Source organism: Lonchura striata, chromosome 3 (genome assembly GCF_046129695.1).
Source record: "Lonchura striata isolate bLonStr1 chromosome 3, bLonStr1.mat, whole genome shotgun sequence".
NCBI classification, from domain to species: domain Eukaryota; kingdom Metazoa; phylum Chordata; class Aves; order Passeriformes; family Estrildidae; genus Lonchura; species Lonchura striata.
In genome coordinates, this window is record NC_134605.1 from 33,305,551 (window position 1) to 33,323,436 (window position 17,886).

A 17,886-nucleotide genomic window follows, 5' to 3' on the forward strand; every position below is an offset into this window, starting at 1 on the left:
CCACAAGAGCTTTCTGCTCTGAAGCAGTGCTTCAAAAATTACTTGAGTTTAATAAAACATTGTGTATTTCGTTGAGATTCTCCCTTTTCACCCACTAAAACACCATTTCAGTTTGTATAGCTCAGCCTACCTGTACAACGTTACATTACCTGCCATAGGCTTTATTTGAGCTAAGTGACATGTTAACACAAAGCTTTTAGGCTATTGACGGTCTTAAAGCTAATTTTCAAATACAAAGTTTTCTACGGAATATTTTTATTAAAAGGACCCAAATTAGCACAGGCTGCTATAGCAGGGAAATTTTTAAAGAAATTCAGTGTGTGAAGAAAAAATAAGGAAACTAAACCAAACCCACAAGGGTATATGTACCACCCAGGCTAATCAAAATTGTCCCGAGAGCAAAATGAGCAGCTTTTAAGCTTGCTGTAGTACTTCAAGCAAAACATTAAACTAGTAAGGATAATGATAAAATTACAGCAGATCTCAAGCTGTATGTTGTCTCAACAATTGATTTAATGAACTTTTCAAGTAAGTATAATTTTGCTGATAAACAGCAGAGTATGTCTAATGGGTAGGAAAGGAAACAAGAACATACATGTCTAGTTGCTCTCTAGAGATCATTTAAAACGCATGTCTCACCAAGGTGTGATACCCATGTTACCACCCCAAATGAGGTGTTGAATCTTAGGCAATTTTTTTGCTAGATGGATGTGCTGTAAGTTTCCAGTTTTGACAGACTGAAGTAGCATGTTGATTATCACAAAAACTTATTTATAGCCTCAAAGCTATTGGTATATAGCATCAATATATTGGTGGCAGGCACAGGAACATGGATGTGTCTTAAATCATCAATATTAATTATTCAGTATTAAGTCAGTAAATATAAATGAGCTTCATACATTCTGTAAACAAGTTTAATTCAAAATTTTTATAAAATACATCTTGTATTTACACACACATCTCATCTAAAAATATGAGTTTGTTGAATGCAAAGTTATTACAAATTATCAGAATAAATTGAGAGCTGCTTGTATGTTTCTTGCACAATATATGCAAAAAGTAACCCTAAAGATACTAAAATTAAAAGGTGCAAATTTGCAATTGGGTACAAAATATGTACTATGTTAAGTGCATTATCTACATTGCATATTACATATGTGCCAAGTCTGTGGAAGGGAATAGTTAAAATTCCAACTATAAATTTCACAGAACATTACTGAAAAAGGAGGTATTTGGGGATTCAATAGAACATTCTTGCATCTTTTCAATATTCATAGTCAGTTCAGATGCACAGAATACCTCATGAACAACTATGAAAGAGGAACTAAGCTTAAATAAGCTGTCTGACAGCCTAGTAACCTAAATGTGTTCTTGCCCTTCACCTTTGTGGGGATTCACAGGGACTAGGTGCAGTCTTATAATAATAGCTGGATATTCCTGTTAAAAAAAGAAATATAAATAATGAAAAAGGAGGTAAAACCAAATTATCATGCAAGATTCCAAAGCTCATATGCTTTTTAAAAAATATACTGTAACTTCCTTTTTTTTTTTGTTTGTTTTTTTTTTTTAGAATGCTCTCAAAACACATGTAGGTAAGAAATTAGCTGCTGCTGATATAAACTGATTTAGTACAAGTTTGCATTAATCCCACCACAATTTATTCAGAAATCAAAAGTCAGGTGAAAAGTCAATCACTCTACCAATTTTTCTCTTTTTATATATTACAAGCTCAAGTATTACACTACAATTTATGTCCAGCACTAACTTCAAGTGGTTCTGTTTAAAACCAACACAAGAATCAGCTAGGAATGCAGACTGAGTAAGCTAAAGGTTTGTGGGAGAGCTGGAATTTAATTACGTATATTGCATCAGTAATGACTGGTAAAAATAAGTTACCAGCCTGGCTAGTAACACAGTCTAAAAAGCTGAAAAACCACAGTTCTGATATGGAAATATGTCCATCAGGGATTCAAGACAGCCCTTGCTATTACCTTGTCATGGCTGAGTTTTATTCGTAGCATTAGAAAAAAAGGATGGGGGAGGGGGTGGGGAGAATGGGAAATGCTTTTTTCTGTTGCCAGAAAAAAAAACCCAAACCTTCAGAGCTATTTGTTGATACTAAATCCTGAAGATTGCAAATGCCTACATTAGTACCACACAAAGTCAACTACAGTGGACTTCCCTCGTGAAGACATATTACCATAAGGACCATTATATAAGCAATCAACACAGTACACAGGAAATATTTAACATGTCATCACATTATTACATAATCCTTGGAGAGTCAAAATTAGCAAGACTCTAACTGTTACTAAGGCTGTAACTCTGCCTTGTTTAGTGGAGGGAGAATCTGGCCTTCCAAATCTTTCTTATTTCTTTTCATAAGGGATTAATATTGGCAAAAAAAAAAAAAAAGCAAAAAAAAAAGCATGTTAAATAGCATGCTATTAAAAGCAAAACAGAGCAAGATGTTGTAAAACATAGTTATGGAAGCAGTATTTTTATTTTGTCATCATAAAATAACATTGTTTGAAGATCACACAGATTTGATAGATCATCTTTTTTTTCTCCAACATTAGGCCAGCACTAGAGTTGAGAAAGGTGTTCACCCATTTCTCTGTAAATTTATACTTTTAAGGAAAATAATTTGATTCTCTAAATATGCACTTTAATTAATTATGTCTCACAGTAAGTATCTTGCTCCTTTGGTCAGAGATAGTAAATGAAAATTTCAAATACTTGTATCTTCAATTTTTTAAAACCCAATATACATCCTTAACCAAGGAGTATTTATGGTACATACAAGCCATAGATACAAGATACACAGTACATACATGTTTTGAAAACAAATTGGAATTTATAAAAACTGAACAGCCAAATCACAGTAATTGAGGCACTAAATTAAAAGTAGTATATTTCTGTCTTAATTATATAGACTGTTCTGTGAACCATCAGGACTGTTTCATAAATATATATTATCTACAGAATTTGCTGTGCCAAAAAAAGCCAGCTGTGTTTAAGCTTAAAGGAAAAATTGCACTTTGAGATTGTTAACAGTTAACTTCTCATTTTTAATTCTTGAATATAGTAATCTGGTCCCAGTGCTTTTGGCACAGGTATTGAGTTGCAGTTTTGCTACGCTTTGTTATAAAACACAAAGTTTTTTTAATTTGTTCATTAAAATCTGAAGAGTCTTAAACAAACCTAGAACTTTGATACAAATCTATATAGCTACAATTGCTTCATTAAATAATATACACAAATATGCTCTTCCATCTTAAAACATCTCAACAACTGCATACAAAACAGTCACTTGTATTATCTCCAGCTTTCTTAATCTTACTCATCATCAGTCTGCAAGTGACTGAAATATGGTTTCTGGCCACATCTTACACTACATCACACCCCAGTATACAAGGACAAAAAATAAATGTATAACAAAAAGATTGGATAAATTAGAAGGGGTTTCTTGGTCTTGAATTCTTCTCCAACTAGTAATGATGCAGCACTGTATGCAGCCCAAAAGACTCCAAACAACTGAAAAAGAAGATGAAGAGTCTTAGCTGACACCACAAGAAAGTCTCTCCAAATACCACAGTAAAAATCACTTCTCTCAGTATAACACAGAGCCAGCTATGGAAGTAGTGCTTGTCACAGCCCAAGAAGTTTTGGCCATGTGGGGCTTGTAATGCATTTTCATTCTGGTGGTGCAAAGATAAGAACCTTGCAGAAATTCACCCTGAAGTTAACATAAGGCTGTTAGTAGTAATCAAGTAACAGAGGTTTCATGAATGCGTATTTATTTTGAAGTTATTTATTAGTTATCTGGCAAGTTAATGATTTACGTTCTGCCTATCATTTATCAGTAATCAGATTATCAAATCTCAAATACAGCAATTTTGTTACTTATCATACACTCTGGTTGTACTTCAATTATACTGTTTGCCAGCAAGCTAAAGGAACAGAAATAATGAAATCATCAGAATAAACTTCCAGAAAGTGTACAGCTTAGCTTGTAACAGAATTTTATCAGTTAACCTTCCCAGGCTCAGCAGTAACTTCAAAGGCTACCTAAAAGGGATTTAAGAAGCACTGGAAGTGTTCAAGACTGTTATGTCATTCTGGGATCTTTTAGGGAAAGCTGCTGATTCCACAAAAAGTTCCCAGCAGCAGGTGGTATTAGGCAGGTTATTCTTTGTGCCTTACATTCCCCCTCTCTAAATCAGAAAAATCCTTACCTTTTCTGCAAAGGGTGTGGAGAGCTTTGTACTGCTACCACTATGGGGAGGTCTCAGAACAATGACTACCATATTCATGCTGCAGTGACTAAAAATAATCCGGATGATGGGGGAAGGGAGAGAACGGCTTATTTTCAGATTCTTCATTCTGAGGTTTAATTGTGCATTCTCTTCTCAAAACAAGAATCCCATTTTTTTGTAATGCAACTATTAGAACACAGCAAAATACTTAAATACAAGCTACTCTAGTAACAACAGGTTTTGTTATAGCAACATCATTGTATATTCCCAAGCACTCAAATGGAGCATTTAAAACTGCATTCATTTTCCACCATGCTAACCAAAAGGATCACAGAGCTCACTTTGTAATTCCGAAAGTTTTGACACATCATTATGTTTTCCTGAGCAGATTACTTGAAGTGTTAAGAAAGTGACTTAAAAATAACTGAATTCTCAATAGATGATATGAACTTACTTTTATTAGGGTGGAAACAACTTCAAATGATCCAACCACCAAAAGTACAGGTGCTATGACAATGAGGGGAAGCAGGGAATATCCTATTACACCCAGAACTTGGCCATAAGCAACCTGAAATTTTCAAGCACATAAAAATAAGCTTTGCAGCACCCAATCTCTGTCACCAAATACCATTTGTTCTTCTTATAACACTATGAATAATGATTGTAATGTGTTATAGTCATGAAACTTTAGCTAAAGGAGGCTTGCCAGGATAAAAATTGTTTTTGTATCCGAAACCCTAAAATTAGAAATAAATTCTCTTTTTTTTTTTTTTTTTTCCATAAAACTGTAAACGATCACTTTTAAAGGAAGCATTTACATATGATACCCAGAGCACAGAACTGCAGCAGACCTCTCAAGGACCAGGTGTAGTCCTGGTTGTCAAAAGCAGCAAAGACATAATTTTCTGCATTAATACTCATATCCATTATACATAAATAAATACATAAAGCACATGAATGTTTTAGTGTCAGTGGAAGAGTTAAAACTTGATCCCTGTAAATTCTGATTTCCAGCTTCAATTTATTGCGACTGTCTAGAACAGAGTTGTTTCAAGTATATCTGTAACTACTTTTAGCTTCAGAAGGAAATGTCTGATTTTCCCCTACTATGGTCTGAAATATTCCTGTGCACAGCTAGGTTTCTTGGATTTAACAGGAAAATTAGTGGCATCTTGTAAGCATTTTCTTGTGGATCATGATCCTTCATGACAAGATCTGCAAACCTATACCTTTTTCTCTTCAGTTTAAACATCTGATAATTTCCCACTTTGAGCCACAAAACAGATTGCTTGAAGGGCCTCTGGATTGTGTTGAAATGCAGAAATACCATGTAATAACATTTATAAAAAACTTTTTATTTCAAAACAATATTCACAAAAGAAGACTCTAGCAATTATGATTTAAAGGTAAATTTAAAAAAAATTAAACTACATAACATAGGACCTCTGCAACATGGTGCATCATTAACACAATATCCATAGTAAAAGTATAAAAATAAAGCATCACAGAGTATTTAGCTCTTCACAACACAGTTCAATGCATTTTATGCTGCAGATCCATTTAAAGAAGTTTTATGCTCCTAACTGTTCCACTGCAGCTGTCTGTGGGCCTTGCTCTAAGTCATTTTTTGTTGTTTACACCTGCATTGCTTAATGAATCAATTTGTAAACAGCTCAAGCAGCTATTCCAACCCTGCTGCTGCAAGCAGCTGGAGGAAGGGATGCAGGCCACAACTCCAGCTGGTTTTGCAGTTGAGAAACAGGCCCTGGCTTTCATACTTTGATGGGTTTGAACTGCATCAAGCCAGGGATGAAAACAAACACTGGCAGGTGCTTTACACACAAGGACATCTAACTGCTGTTAACACCCCCAAAAAAAAAAAGAGTTTCCATTTAGTACAGTGACCAAGAACTTGAAAGCATTTCTCCCTCAAGAATGGACTTCAGTTCTGGATCACATGAAGCTGCTAGAATTCCTGGGATTCACAGCACAAATTTCCAGACTGTTTATCTGGAAGCAAGCATACTGTCCATTGCACCAATAAATTAGTTAGATGATCTGTGTATTTTAGACTTCATTTTGGAGACTGAAAACCTGAAATGTTGACTTTATACTTACAATTGCATCCGTTCTTAGCTGGCCACAAGATCCAAACCCAAGCACTGTGAAAACCCAACTACTGCTGAAAAACATTGTCAGGAGACTTTACATTACCTCCCTCTACATCCTTTTCACATACAGGTACTTACTTCTCCTCCAAGAACTCTGGCCAGTAAAAAAATTGTCAAGGATCCAAATATCCAAATAGTTATGATCCAAGAAACAACCTTGAGAGATAAAGAACAATTCATTTATATTAGTAAATGTCATTGTGAAAAAGGAAAATGCATTTCCATAATTGCTTTCACTGCAGTCAAGGATTTTATTAAGCAAAACTGAATTCTGAATTGTGGTAAGAACAGTGTTTAGTATCACAGTGTAATTAGCAAATGAAGTTCAGAAGTTATGTTTACAGAATCACATTAATGGTAACTTTGGTGTACATGGAATGCACATGCAATGTATTCTGTAAGTGCGGTAACAGGAATAGGAAGTTGAGTTAAAACCACCCTAAATGTCTTCATATCCCACCTATTACAAAATATGGCCTCAGACAGTTTTTAAAAGTCAGCCCAACCAATATAAGGAGTTGGAATTCTCCTACTTTCACTTATAAAGATGCTACTTTATCCTTTACTCAAACTGAGAATGCTCAGAAGACATAGGACTTTAATTCTCAGTGGAACTTGATGATGATGATGATAACTTTAAATAAAGAGCCTCAGACTCCTGGGACCAAGTCTATCATTATTTTTTCTTGCTTCTTTCATAGTTCTGCTCTTAAACTACAGAAGAAATCCTAAAATCATTCTCTGGCTTAAAAAATCCTTCAAATTAACGTAGCTGGGAGGACCAGAAGTAAATCTCTCCCTTCTGAAATGCCTTTTTAGAAGGAAACAACAGTCTAAGTCCAGTCTCTGTATTTCCAAATATACAATGACTGAACTTCAAAAATTAAGTCACTACTCAGTTCAATACTTTGCTTAATTAGAAGTTCCATATTTCCAGGAGAATGAAACAGGAAAAACCAGATAAAAATCACAGCAGCACTAAGAACAATACAAGTGGCTTTATGCTATTTGTGGAAATAGCACATAGTCTCTGTTTACTTCCTGTTTTCCACCACTGACTATAAGAAGAGGACCAGATTAAAGCCTTAGAGCAGAAGTGCTCATCTCTCTCCAGTTTAGAGCCCACCTTTGGGTTTGTCTAGTCCAGCTGCTGTCAGTCATCCTGTTGCTGGCTGCTAACTTTCCCTTCTCATATATATACAGCACTCCTGCATCCATATGGCAAACCTACTGCTCCTAAGAAACATTAGACCCAGTGCTCCTGTACAGGAGGTACACAAACTGCAAAGAGGTGGTTCATCTGTGGCAGGGTCAAGAAATTGTCCTTCCTTTGCAAGGAGACAGTTGAGTGGTCCACCCAGAAGATTTGAAAAATAAAGTGGTTTAGTCTACTCATTTCAAGCCTCATAGAGACAAATTAGAGTGAATTCTTAGTCAGCATTTGGTACACCATATGGAAGCCAGAGGTCCCAAAGGGAATGATTTTATCCCACCATTCACAAGAATCTGTGCATATACACATTCTGCTGGTTTACACACAGCTTATTGCCATACTTGGTGACATTTAAAGCAACTGTAACCACACATTTAGTCATAAAGATTTCCAATGCAGGAGCACCTAGGCTTACATACAAATTGTTACTATAAATGATAACACTTCATTATTTTAATCAGAACATAAAGAAAAAAGCTAATAGTGTTTATGGAAGTCAAATATGCACAATGCTGCTGAGTAGCTATTCACTCTGGTGTTCAAAAGGAATGATGGAAAAAGTCTATTGACCACAGGAAAGTTATTTGATTACAACCGAGCAGGGAGGACAAAGTAGCAAACATCACTAATGAAGATTAAATATGCCAGATAACAACAGTCATATAGTATGAATTAAATAAGCATCTTTATTTGTGAGGAAATTAGAATTCATGCCATCCAAACAAATGCTTTTCACTAACATTTTTTAGTAATAAAAAGCAAGTTAATGAAAGATCACAATTAAAATTGAAAGATTCACTAATATGACCATAAACCCATTAGTATCAATCTGGTTCCTCTAGAAACCACATATTTCCTTTGTTTTGCTGTATAAAAACAAACCTGACATTTCATCATGATTAACTTACCCGTGGGCTATTTAATACATTCCTAACTGCTGTCTTTCTACATATTAACTTGGGAAACAGCACTTGAAATGCCCACATTAGTATGTGAAAAAAAGACTTTCTACCTACGTAAGAATGCAAATTGCTTAGCAATCACATCCCCAAATTTAGTTCAGATTTCTTTTTAGGCAGAAGATTTATACCTACCTTAAATTGTCCATATAGTGAAATCATTGAGAAGAAGAGGACAATTGCCAGAGGACCCCAAAAGTCTGGATTGTCTCTTACTACCTGCCTATTGAACCCAAGAGATGGCATAGGCATCAACACACATCGAATTTTGTAGTAAATATCTTTCAGATCAATGTCGAGTTCTTCCCTAAAATTGTAAAGCAAGTAAGCATTACTATACACCACAGTAATGAAATAGAGCTAAAAAATTAAGTACAGGGGCAAACAGTAGGTTTGGCCTTCTGAAGCCACAACGAGCAAAGGAACAGTTTATCCACAGTCAAACAACACCATAGCTTCATGCTGCCTTCAGTAACTGATAGGACACAGATTTATTTAATTACTCAAAAACAAATTATATGACTGTCAACAGAAAACATACACAGCATACCCAGACCAGGCTAGATGAGACTCTGAGTAACTTGGACTGGTGAAAGGTGTCCCTGCCCAACACAAGGGGGGTGGAATTGGATGATCTTTAAACTCACTTCCAAACCAAACCATTCTATGATTGTGATACCCTGAGAGTCTGCATTAAGATAGAAGGGTTTTTTTTCAGACATACTGGGACATGTGACACATTTGTGTCATTGTAACTACAAGTCAAAGACATGCACACATAAGCAATGTCTGTGTATTCCTATGCCAAGCAGTTTGCCATAAGGACACTTACTATGAAAATATTTTATTTCAAATTCTGCAGGAAAGAATACCATTACATTTACTAATCTTAAACCATTCAAAATACCAATTTTTAAAAAGAAAATGGACTTTAGCTTCCTTCAAGAACAGTAGTTTTCAACAGACCAGTTTATGCCTGTTGTTTAATTTCTGGCTTGTGTCCACTAAGGGTAAAACAAACAGAAGTCACTTGAACTAGCAGCAACATGTATCAACAGATCTTGCCCTTCTCTCATTGCCTTCTCGACCTCTTGTTAGAAACTCTCTGCAAGCAGATACAAATTGGCCAGAAGATTCTTCTGCCCAGGACTCTGAGATGGTACCTGCTGCCCTGACTGTATTAGCCTAATGAGGAAGGCATCAGACATCCCAAGTAATGGACAATTCCACTTCTTTATGTGCAGAACCTCAGTCATGACTGAGGAACTCTGAAGAGTTGAGAGACTCCCAGCAGATATACTGCTCTACATTTAAGAACACAGTGAAGAAAAATGTAGAATTATATCCTAAGTCCATTTATGAAAGTTTTGTCCAAGGCTTTGTTTTTTTGGCTTTTTCTTCAGAAAAATTGATGTGAGAAAAATATGCAAAGATGTGATACATCACAATTTCTGCTTAAAAAAAATTAAATACTGTTAACTCAATCACTCAAGGCAATGTTTGGATTACCATTACTAAAGTTACTTCATAAGCGGAATTACTAACTGGTGACTGAGTAATAAAAATTGTTATTTAACCATCCCTGAATCTAAGGAACAGACTAGAAGCACCTATTTGCCACCATCCAAAAAGGATGTAGGAGACCTATACTTTACCCTGTAGACTGTGTAACACAAGTATTTCCTGCATGGAAATAATTACTGCTCATTGTCAAGGTCTTCTGAAAGCTTCTCATGTGAATAAATTGTCTTTTGCATGAAACTGACAGCTACCTCACCTGAAAATGATGGTAGGTGTATCAGGAAACAAGTGTCTGGAGTAAGGCTGCCCAATGAGAAAATAAAAAAATTATAATCTCACTTTATTGAACAAAACATTTGCACTGTAGCACTGCGTTGGAGAACTTCCCTTAGCAGACTGCAGTTCTTTCAGTCCTTAATATGATTCAGATTGTAAGAATTCATTATGACATATTTTTGGGAATAATCAAAACAACAAAATTACACTAAAGTCAGAATTCCTATGTTGTCACCTCACTATACAGTTTGTTTCTTAATTAAAAGTTATAGGTTCACAAAACAAGGACATACTTCTGCTCACTTTAAACCAGTTCTCGAGTAGTGCTGACATTATTAGGCTCTCCAGACATCTGTTGTCTCCCAACACTCTCATCTGAGTTCTACAGAGTACTCTCTGTCTCACTCCAATTTTTTTAAAGCATAATTATTTTTAATTCACAAAAAAACACTGAGATGGTGAGAATGAAGTTGCTTAGGTGCAGAACAAGGACCAGGCTGCCTGACTCACAATATAATAACCTCGAGATACAAACTTTCTTCAGCCAGCCAGGTTTCCATGAACAGAACAATGGATGCAAGACTTCCAGTTTTAAGGACATTACTGTCCCTCAGCACTAGCACCCTTTTAATCTAGCCTTATAGTAAAAGGCAGCATCAAAGATTATGAAGTTTGTACTACCTTGGTTCTAACATCCCTACTGTAAAATCCATGATTCACAATGCTTTTGCTTCAGAATAACTGACAGAACTGACTGAGATTTACTTAACAGGTGTCTTCCCATGGGGTTGTTTTAGTCTTTGATTCTTTTACAATATCAAGAAACATGAATGCAAAAGATACAAAGAATACAGTCTCTCTTTTTAAAGGCATTACAAGATCAACAGTTAAAAGCAGAAAAGCCACATAGGCTTTATACTTATGGAGATTAAAATCTATAATGAGACACAATGTTTCCCTGCTTGCACCAGAAAACACTCACTGGTCAAGTAATTTGTCAAACAGAATTCCAGTCACAGCACAAGACTGTGGGACAATCAGAGACTCCAAGTTGGTTTTATCCCTACACAGCTAATAAAGACAGATACCCAAAAATAATTACAACATACAAAAGTGGCTTGTTATCTTCTGGGTCATCATCTTCCACTTCCAGAAGCCAGCCATATCCCCTCTGTCTTAGGAATGTAGTTGCAGTAGATTCTTTGATGAATTCTCCTCCAAGACTCAGCTTAACATCTGGAGTTGCTATGGAACCACTAAGATCTAAAGAAAAAGGGAGAAAAATACAGACCTTTTTATGTCTTGCCAAAAGCCATTTGAATTTAAAAGTACTGCAAGATAAACAACAAACATGTGAAGCTACATGTGTTGGTCATGCCCATAAAACATTCAAAGTTACAAAATAAAATTATACTTTCATATATACATAATTTAAAAGTGTACTTGTGCTTTTATTGCAATAGTAACAATGTTGGGTTAGGCCTCAAATACCAGGTTTGAGCTTTTAGATGGGATTCTTGTTTTATGACAAGTATTGTAGTACAACAGAAAGGCTTCCATTTGTGCTTTATCATTAAGTGTTTAAAGACACAAAAGGAGGACACTAATGAGAGTCTCACCATGCTATAAATTGTGGATTATTTATATTTTTTTCTGATCATACTCTACCTCTTTTTGCGCCCATTTTTTAACAGTGGCATTGTTTCAGCCAAAACCACTCTCTGCTTTTATGTCAAATTTTTCATAAAAGGAAAACATTTGAAGATGTTTTAATTTGTAGCCTGCTTTCAATGCAGCTGAAAATGTTAGAGAAAGAATGCTATCAGAGATCCTTAAGCTCTAGAAAATAAATTGTTATACAGTTATACAACATCTTTTTGATATACTACGATCTTTTTCTACCACAGTATTAAGAAAAACAAAGAGCAATTTATCTATGTTCTGGTTGGTCTTGGCAAAATTGCCAATAAGTATTAATTTTTTTTCTCATTTTATTCAGTTACATATAGATGGAAAATCAAAAATAGTATAGGAAAATAAATTAACCAACTTGATGAAAGAAAAAAATACATTAAGAAGGGAGTAATTATTCCTTTAGGAAACAATGGATTTTCATTATCTGCTAAGAAGGAGAAATCCAAACAGAAATGTGTAAATATTTTGTACAAGCTTAGTTAAATATATTGGGAGGTAAAGAAAATATCTTTTGCCTTATCATCATTGTGTGTTTTGCACACATAAAAGTTCCTCAGCACAAATTTCCCAAAACACCTAACTATAGCAAGTACTTCTGAAACACTCACAGAGGCATGTCAGGCCATATTTGTAGATTGCATTTGCAACATCCTCTGGAAATATTACAGTGTTATTGAAACAAAATTTGTACAGTGACAGAATCTCAATCTCTTCAGCCAACATATCTCAAGTGTTCATCAATCATTCAGTATCCCACTTAATTCAACAGAATTCTCCTTCCCAGACCAGCTTGCTAGGCCACTTAGATTCAATCTCCTCTACAAATGCTTTTCAACTATTTCATAATCCTGAGAGTTACTGATCCATTCCTTTGATTCTTGGAACACCATCTGCACAGGACCCTGGTAAAGATCACTGTAACTTAAAGCAGGAATTTCTCCTTGCTCTTCCCAGTCCCAGCACACATACACCTTTCTCACCAGACTCAAGACAAGCCTTCCTCTGCTGTTTACAGAGGGAGGAAAAAAGAACAAGAAAAATCTTAGTGCCTGGGCATCAAGCTGAAGCCTCAGAAGTTTTCTCTTGATTGAGGGACCATTATGTAATTAAGTAATATTTGTTTATGCTACAAGGTAACACTTTTTTGCAAAGAGTGCTACTCTGTGCATAACTGCAGCTGTCAAAAGAAGCCAACACAGCAGTCCAACCAGCCATGTATTTCTCCTTTCTCAGGGACCACTGAGAACCCATCCTGAGGCACGGAAACTCCTACAGAAGTCGTATTTACCAAGACTTCTTTTAACAGTTGATGAATACCTGCAACCACACTTTGAATTATAAAATCTATTAACATGATCTTAAGTCTGTTTTGCAAGACAAAAGCTGCAGAAACCTAGGGGAAAAGGGATTTTCCTCTTCTGCAGGCTGCTTTGAATGAGATTTTTAACTGCAGGGCAACTGGAAAATCTGCCAAGAACTGATGACATTGATGGTTCCTAGGGAGAGTCTGGGTGCCCTCACTGCTACTGTCTCAGGCTGAATACCACAGAAGCAAAACCAAAGTCTCTCAGATGCCTCATTTCAACAAAGCATTGTAGAAAACCAGCTTTCAGAACAGTCTTGACTCTTTAATTTTGAAAAAGCAGTAGAAGAGGCAAGACTCCAAACAGAGTGCTCTTTCCACTATGTCTGGTGACCTAATTGTGAATGTCTCTCCAGCTTTCTTCCATACAGCTCCCACAGAAATAAGATGGGGAAACAGTACAGCTAATTTTTATTTCTTCATATAGATTGAGTTTTGGGAAACATGTAAAAATTAGAGTTCAATACACATTACTTTAATTTTAAAATATAAAGATGTTTAATTTTGCTTATGTTTTTCTTTGCTAGGGTAGGTCTATCCAGTATTCTGAGGACAGAACTACACTCACACACACAGGAGATCACACCTTGCTTGTGTTCATAAAAAACACAGAGCCAAGTGTGACTATAGGCCACACTGGTCACACAACACAACCTAACAGAAAGGTGGTTTTACTGGATTGGGTTCAGCATTGCCCAACAAGTACTTCCAGAGAAGAAGCAGAGAGCTTCTGCTCAGAGGTACATGGGTCCTTTTTCAGGCCAAGGTGAAGAAGAAAAAACAACACAAAGGAAAACTAATCAGCAAAAAAAAAAAACCCAAAAAAACAAAAAAAAAAAACAAAACCAAAAAAAACCCACAGCCACGACAGTACTGTTGACTTGTATTTCCTTTCAGAAGGACTGTGAAGTTCACTAGAGGACAGGTATTCTACAGCAATTTCTCCACTTTGGCAATTCCTTTCCAGGGTGGGACACATGAGTAAGGGTTTATATGATTCCCTAGTCACAATTTTAAGAGTAACTAAATACATACATGAAAGTAGAATCCTTGTTATTTAAATGAGGAGAGACCAAAAAATCATTCTCCAACAAAGTAAGTTTGCACGATGTTGACTTCCGTATGTTCAGTTTTGAAGTTCGAAGGCACATCTTCACGGCATGCTGGCATACCACTGCTCTTTGTGCAGCACTTTGGCAGGAGCTTACACTTCACCCCCTAAATTACATACATGGCTTCTTTTTTCTCCTTCATGACTGTGCCGCTATGAGACACGGCGCAGACACTTTAGCACATTACAGTAAACGTGAACATACGACACAATCTCCGGTAAGACAACAAACTGGGCTGCCAGAGGAGCGGGCAGTGACAGCGGTCACGGTTACGTCCCGCAGCCGGGACAACCTCGTCTTCGGCTTTCACAGCCGCTGGGAAGCGGAGCGGCACGGCCGCCTTTGCCACGCTGCTGCTGCTCCCTGCCGCGGCCACGGCAGCGCGGCGCGGCAGCGGCCCCACGGCAGCGGCCCCCCCGCTCCGCCCCCGGCCACGACGCCAGCCGCGGGGGCGGCGGGACGGAGAGCAAGGAGGGCCCCTCCTGTCTCTGTGGCCCGGAACAGCCCGTTGCCCCCGGCCCGGCCGAGCCGTGCCTCGGGACAGCGAGCGCGGCCCTGCCCGCGGCCCGGCGCTCACCTTCGGCGTCCGCCGAGGAGACGAAGGTGAAGTCCCCGCTGCTGGGCGCGTAGAGCGGCGGCTGCTGAGCACCCGGGGGCTGCATCTCCCCGCCCTCCGCGGGGGCTGCGGGGCCGGCGAGAGGCGAGCGGGTACCGGGGCCTGGTGCCTCCCGGGTCCCTCCTGCGGCGGCGGCGGCACCACCGAGCCCAGGGCGCAGCCGCCTCACGGGGCGACAACAAGCGGCGCCGCCCCTGCCATTGGCTGCTCGCAAAGCGCGCCCGCACTGGCCGCCGGTGCTCCAGCGCTGACTGGGCCTGGCGCTGTCCCGAGAGTGAGGTCACTTCCACTCCGCCGCCAAGCCCCTCCCGCTGGGACGAACCAACCCCTTCCCTTCCCTTTCCCTTCCCTTCCGCTAATAATGCTGCGAGGCATGTTTTTTGCTGACCTGCAGAGACACCTGCAGTGTCACTAAAGAAATTGTAAAATAATATAGTTGAGAGGTTGCCAATCCCTGTTAAAAGAAGATAAACACTGGCTCTGGTTGTGGTCTGTGCTTTGAAGAATCAGGAAGTGGGATCTCACTTTTCCTGTATTCAATTAACAGAAAACCTCTCAGGCAACTCCATTTAGGATATATCCATCCCTTTGCTCCCTACTGAATACCAACATTTATTCTGAGAGGACACATTGTTTTCCTGACATCTCAAGGAACCAGGTGTAAATGTGACATTAGTACTACATATATTTGATTCTATTTCATACATAGATCTCATTAACTGCCATGGGATATAAATATAAATGTATTATAGATTGGAAAAATTGCAGGTCCAGAAATAGCATTAGTGCAGCAGTGGTTTGATTGTTAGGAGACATATATGCTTCATATATCCTTTTTCATATATATATATATATATATATATATCCTTTTTCATATATATTCCATTAAAGGACCACTGTTAGGTCCATCTCAAAAAAAAAAAAAAAAATTAACAATTAAAACCCAATCTATTTTTTAAGGAAAGAACATGACTGGGAGTTCCTACTTTGCCATATCCAAGGATCACTCATATTTGCATGTATATCCAATACAATTTGGGTTCAGGTTCTCTGGATATTTTACAGGGATTATCAGCTTCCTTGCAGCAGCAGAAAAAAATCATCTATAACTGCACATAACCTATTTTTAAATCAGAAATTGTCTTGAAAGTACAAAATGGCCCTACAGATACTTGTATAGTCAGATTTTCCCTTTTAAAAGGTGAGCAGTCAAGACATCAAGAGCACCTCATTTTCTTACCTGTTGTATGAAACTTCTTTGTTATAAGACCTTGGCAATAGGCTTCTTTCGGTTTCTGAAAATAAACTTTTCTCTTTAGTCAGTTACAGCCAGCCTGTCAGAGTTCAAGGAGCTTTTGGACAATACTTTTAGTCATACGGTTTGTTGCAAGGAGGTGGGAATTGGACCTGTTCATCCTTATGGATTCCTTCCAATTTGAGACATTACAGATTCTATTATTATATTTAACTACACTGCTATGAACGTGTTGTTCCCTTTTGTTGTTTGGATGCCTTGGATGCTTCTGGAAAGTGCCCTCCAGAGGATGCCAGACAGGTCCATTATTGGACAAATTTCAAATAATGAAATCATAGAATTATTGAACCATTTAAGCTGGAAAAGACACTTCAGGTCAAGTCTAACCATTACCTTAACACCACTAAATCTACCACTAAACTATGTTCTCATGTGCCACAGCTACTTTTTTGAATGCTTCCAGGAATGGTGACTCCACCACTGTGAGAATCCTGGGCTTGGTCTGGGGTCTCGTGTGGTGGTAAAGTCTCTCCTCCAACCTGTGGTTCCAAAGAAAAACTCCGCAGCCTCTTGTTGTTCAGTCTCAAGGCAGTTTATTGCTAGTTATCTAAAAGATTGTCTTCTCAGGCTGCGGCTGCTTGGTCAGCAGCCCAGGCAGAGGCACACACATACACTGACATCCTCTCTGTCTGCTGTCTTCTTCTTCTTCTTCTCCGTCCCCGCCCAGGGCTGCTGCTATCTTTTATATGATATATTACATGTCCCATGTTTACAGTTTTCCCCCAATACCTACTACCTATGTTACAAGGTGCTTTTCTGCTCTAAACAAATCCATAAGTGCCAGCATCACCAAGAACATAGAGGCAAGGAAGAAGAAGGAGGAAGAACAGGATCAGCCCACTTTCCTCCATCTTAGAACTTCTGACCCCCATGTACAAAGTAAAAACCCCCCTGTACAGGTGCTAAAACCCCCCTGTACAATACTCAAAAAATTTCCCCTCTGTTTTGTAACTACTTTTACTATGCTATCTAACCCTTTGTGACTGCTTGTTCCACCTTCAAAATTGGTAACTCGTTCCATGGCTCAAACTCAAAATCACAGCTGTTTCCAGCTGCCTGCCAGGGTCTAAAATGCTTCTGACCAAGGCCTGGAACCTCTAAAAATGTCTGAAAGACATTTTGAGTTCCAACACACCACTTCCCTGGACAGCTTCTTCCAATGCCTGACCACTCTTTCAGTGAGGAAATTCTTTTTTTAGCCAATCTAAACTTTCTCTAGTGATTGAGGCCATTTCCTCTCATCCTGTCACTTGTTACCTGGTAGAAGGTGCAGATCCCCCCTTGCTACACATCCTCCTTTCAAGGCAGTTCTTGAGAGCCACAAGGTCACCCCTGAGCCTCCTCTTATCCAGGCTAAACACCCCCAGCTCCCTCAGCCATTACTCA

General features: G+C 38.1%; 1 protein-coding gene across 2 annotated transcripts; it reads right to left on the reverse strand.

Moving 5' to 3' along the window:
• Positions 1-900: 900 nt before the first annotated feature.
• Positions 901-15,468, reverse strand: YIPF4 (Yip1 domain family member 4). Of its 2 annotated transcripts, none has more exons than XM_077782057.1 (6): positions 15,147-15,468; positions 11,509-11,662; positions 8,738-8,825; positions 6,509-6,586; positions 4,714-4,827; positions 901-3,537 (listed from the first exon to the last, which is right to left on the reverse strand). In XM_077782057.1, exons 1-6 carry the CDS (start codon positions 15,229-15,231, stop codon positions 3,400-3,402), a joined length of 657 nt encoding a protein of 218 aa, XP_077638183.1. In that variant the 5' UTR covers positions 15,232-15,468; the 3' UTR covers positions 901-3,399. The 2 variants fall into 2 exon arrangements, with proteins under 2 accessions (XP_077638183.1, XP_021404006.1); XM_021548331.2 differs by having other exon boundaries at positions 8,738-8,909; positions 15,147-15,465.
• Between the last annotated feature and the right edge of the window lie 2,418 nt (positions 15,469-17,886).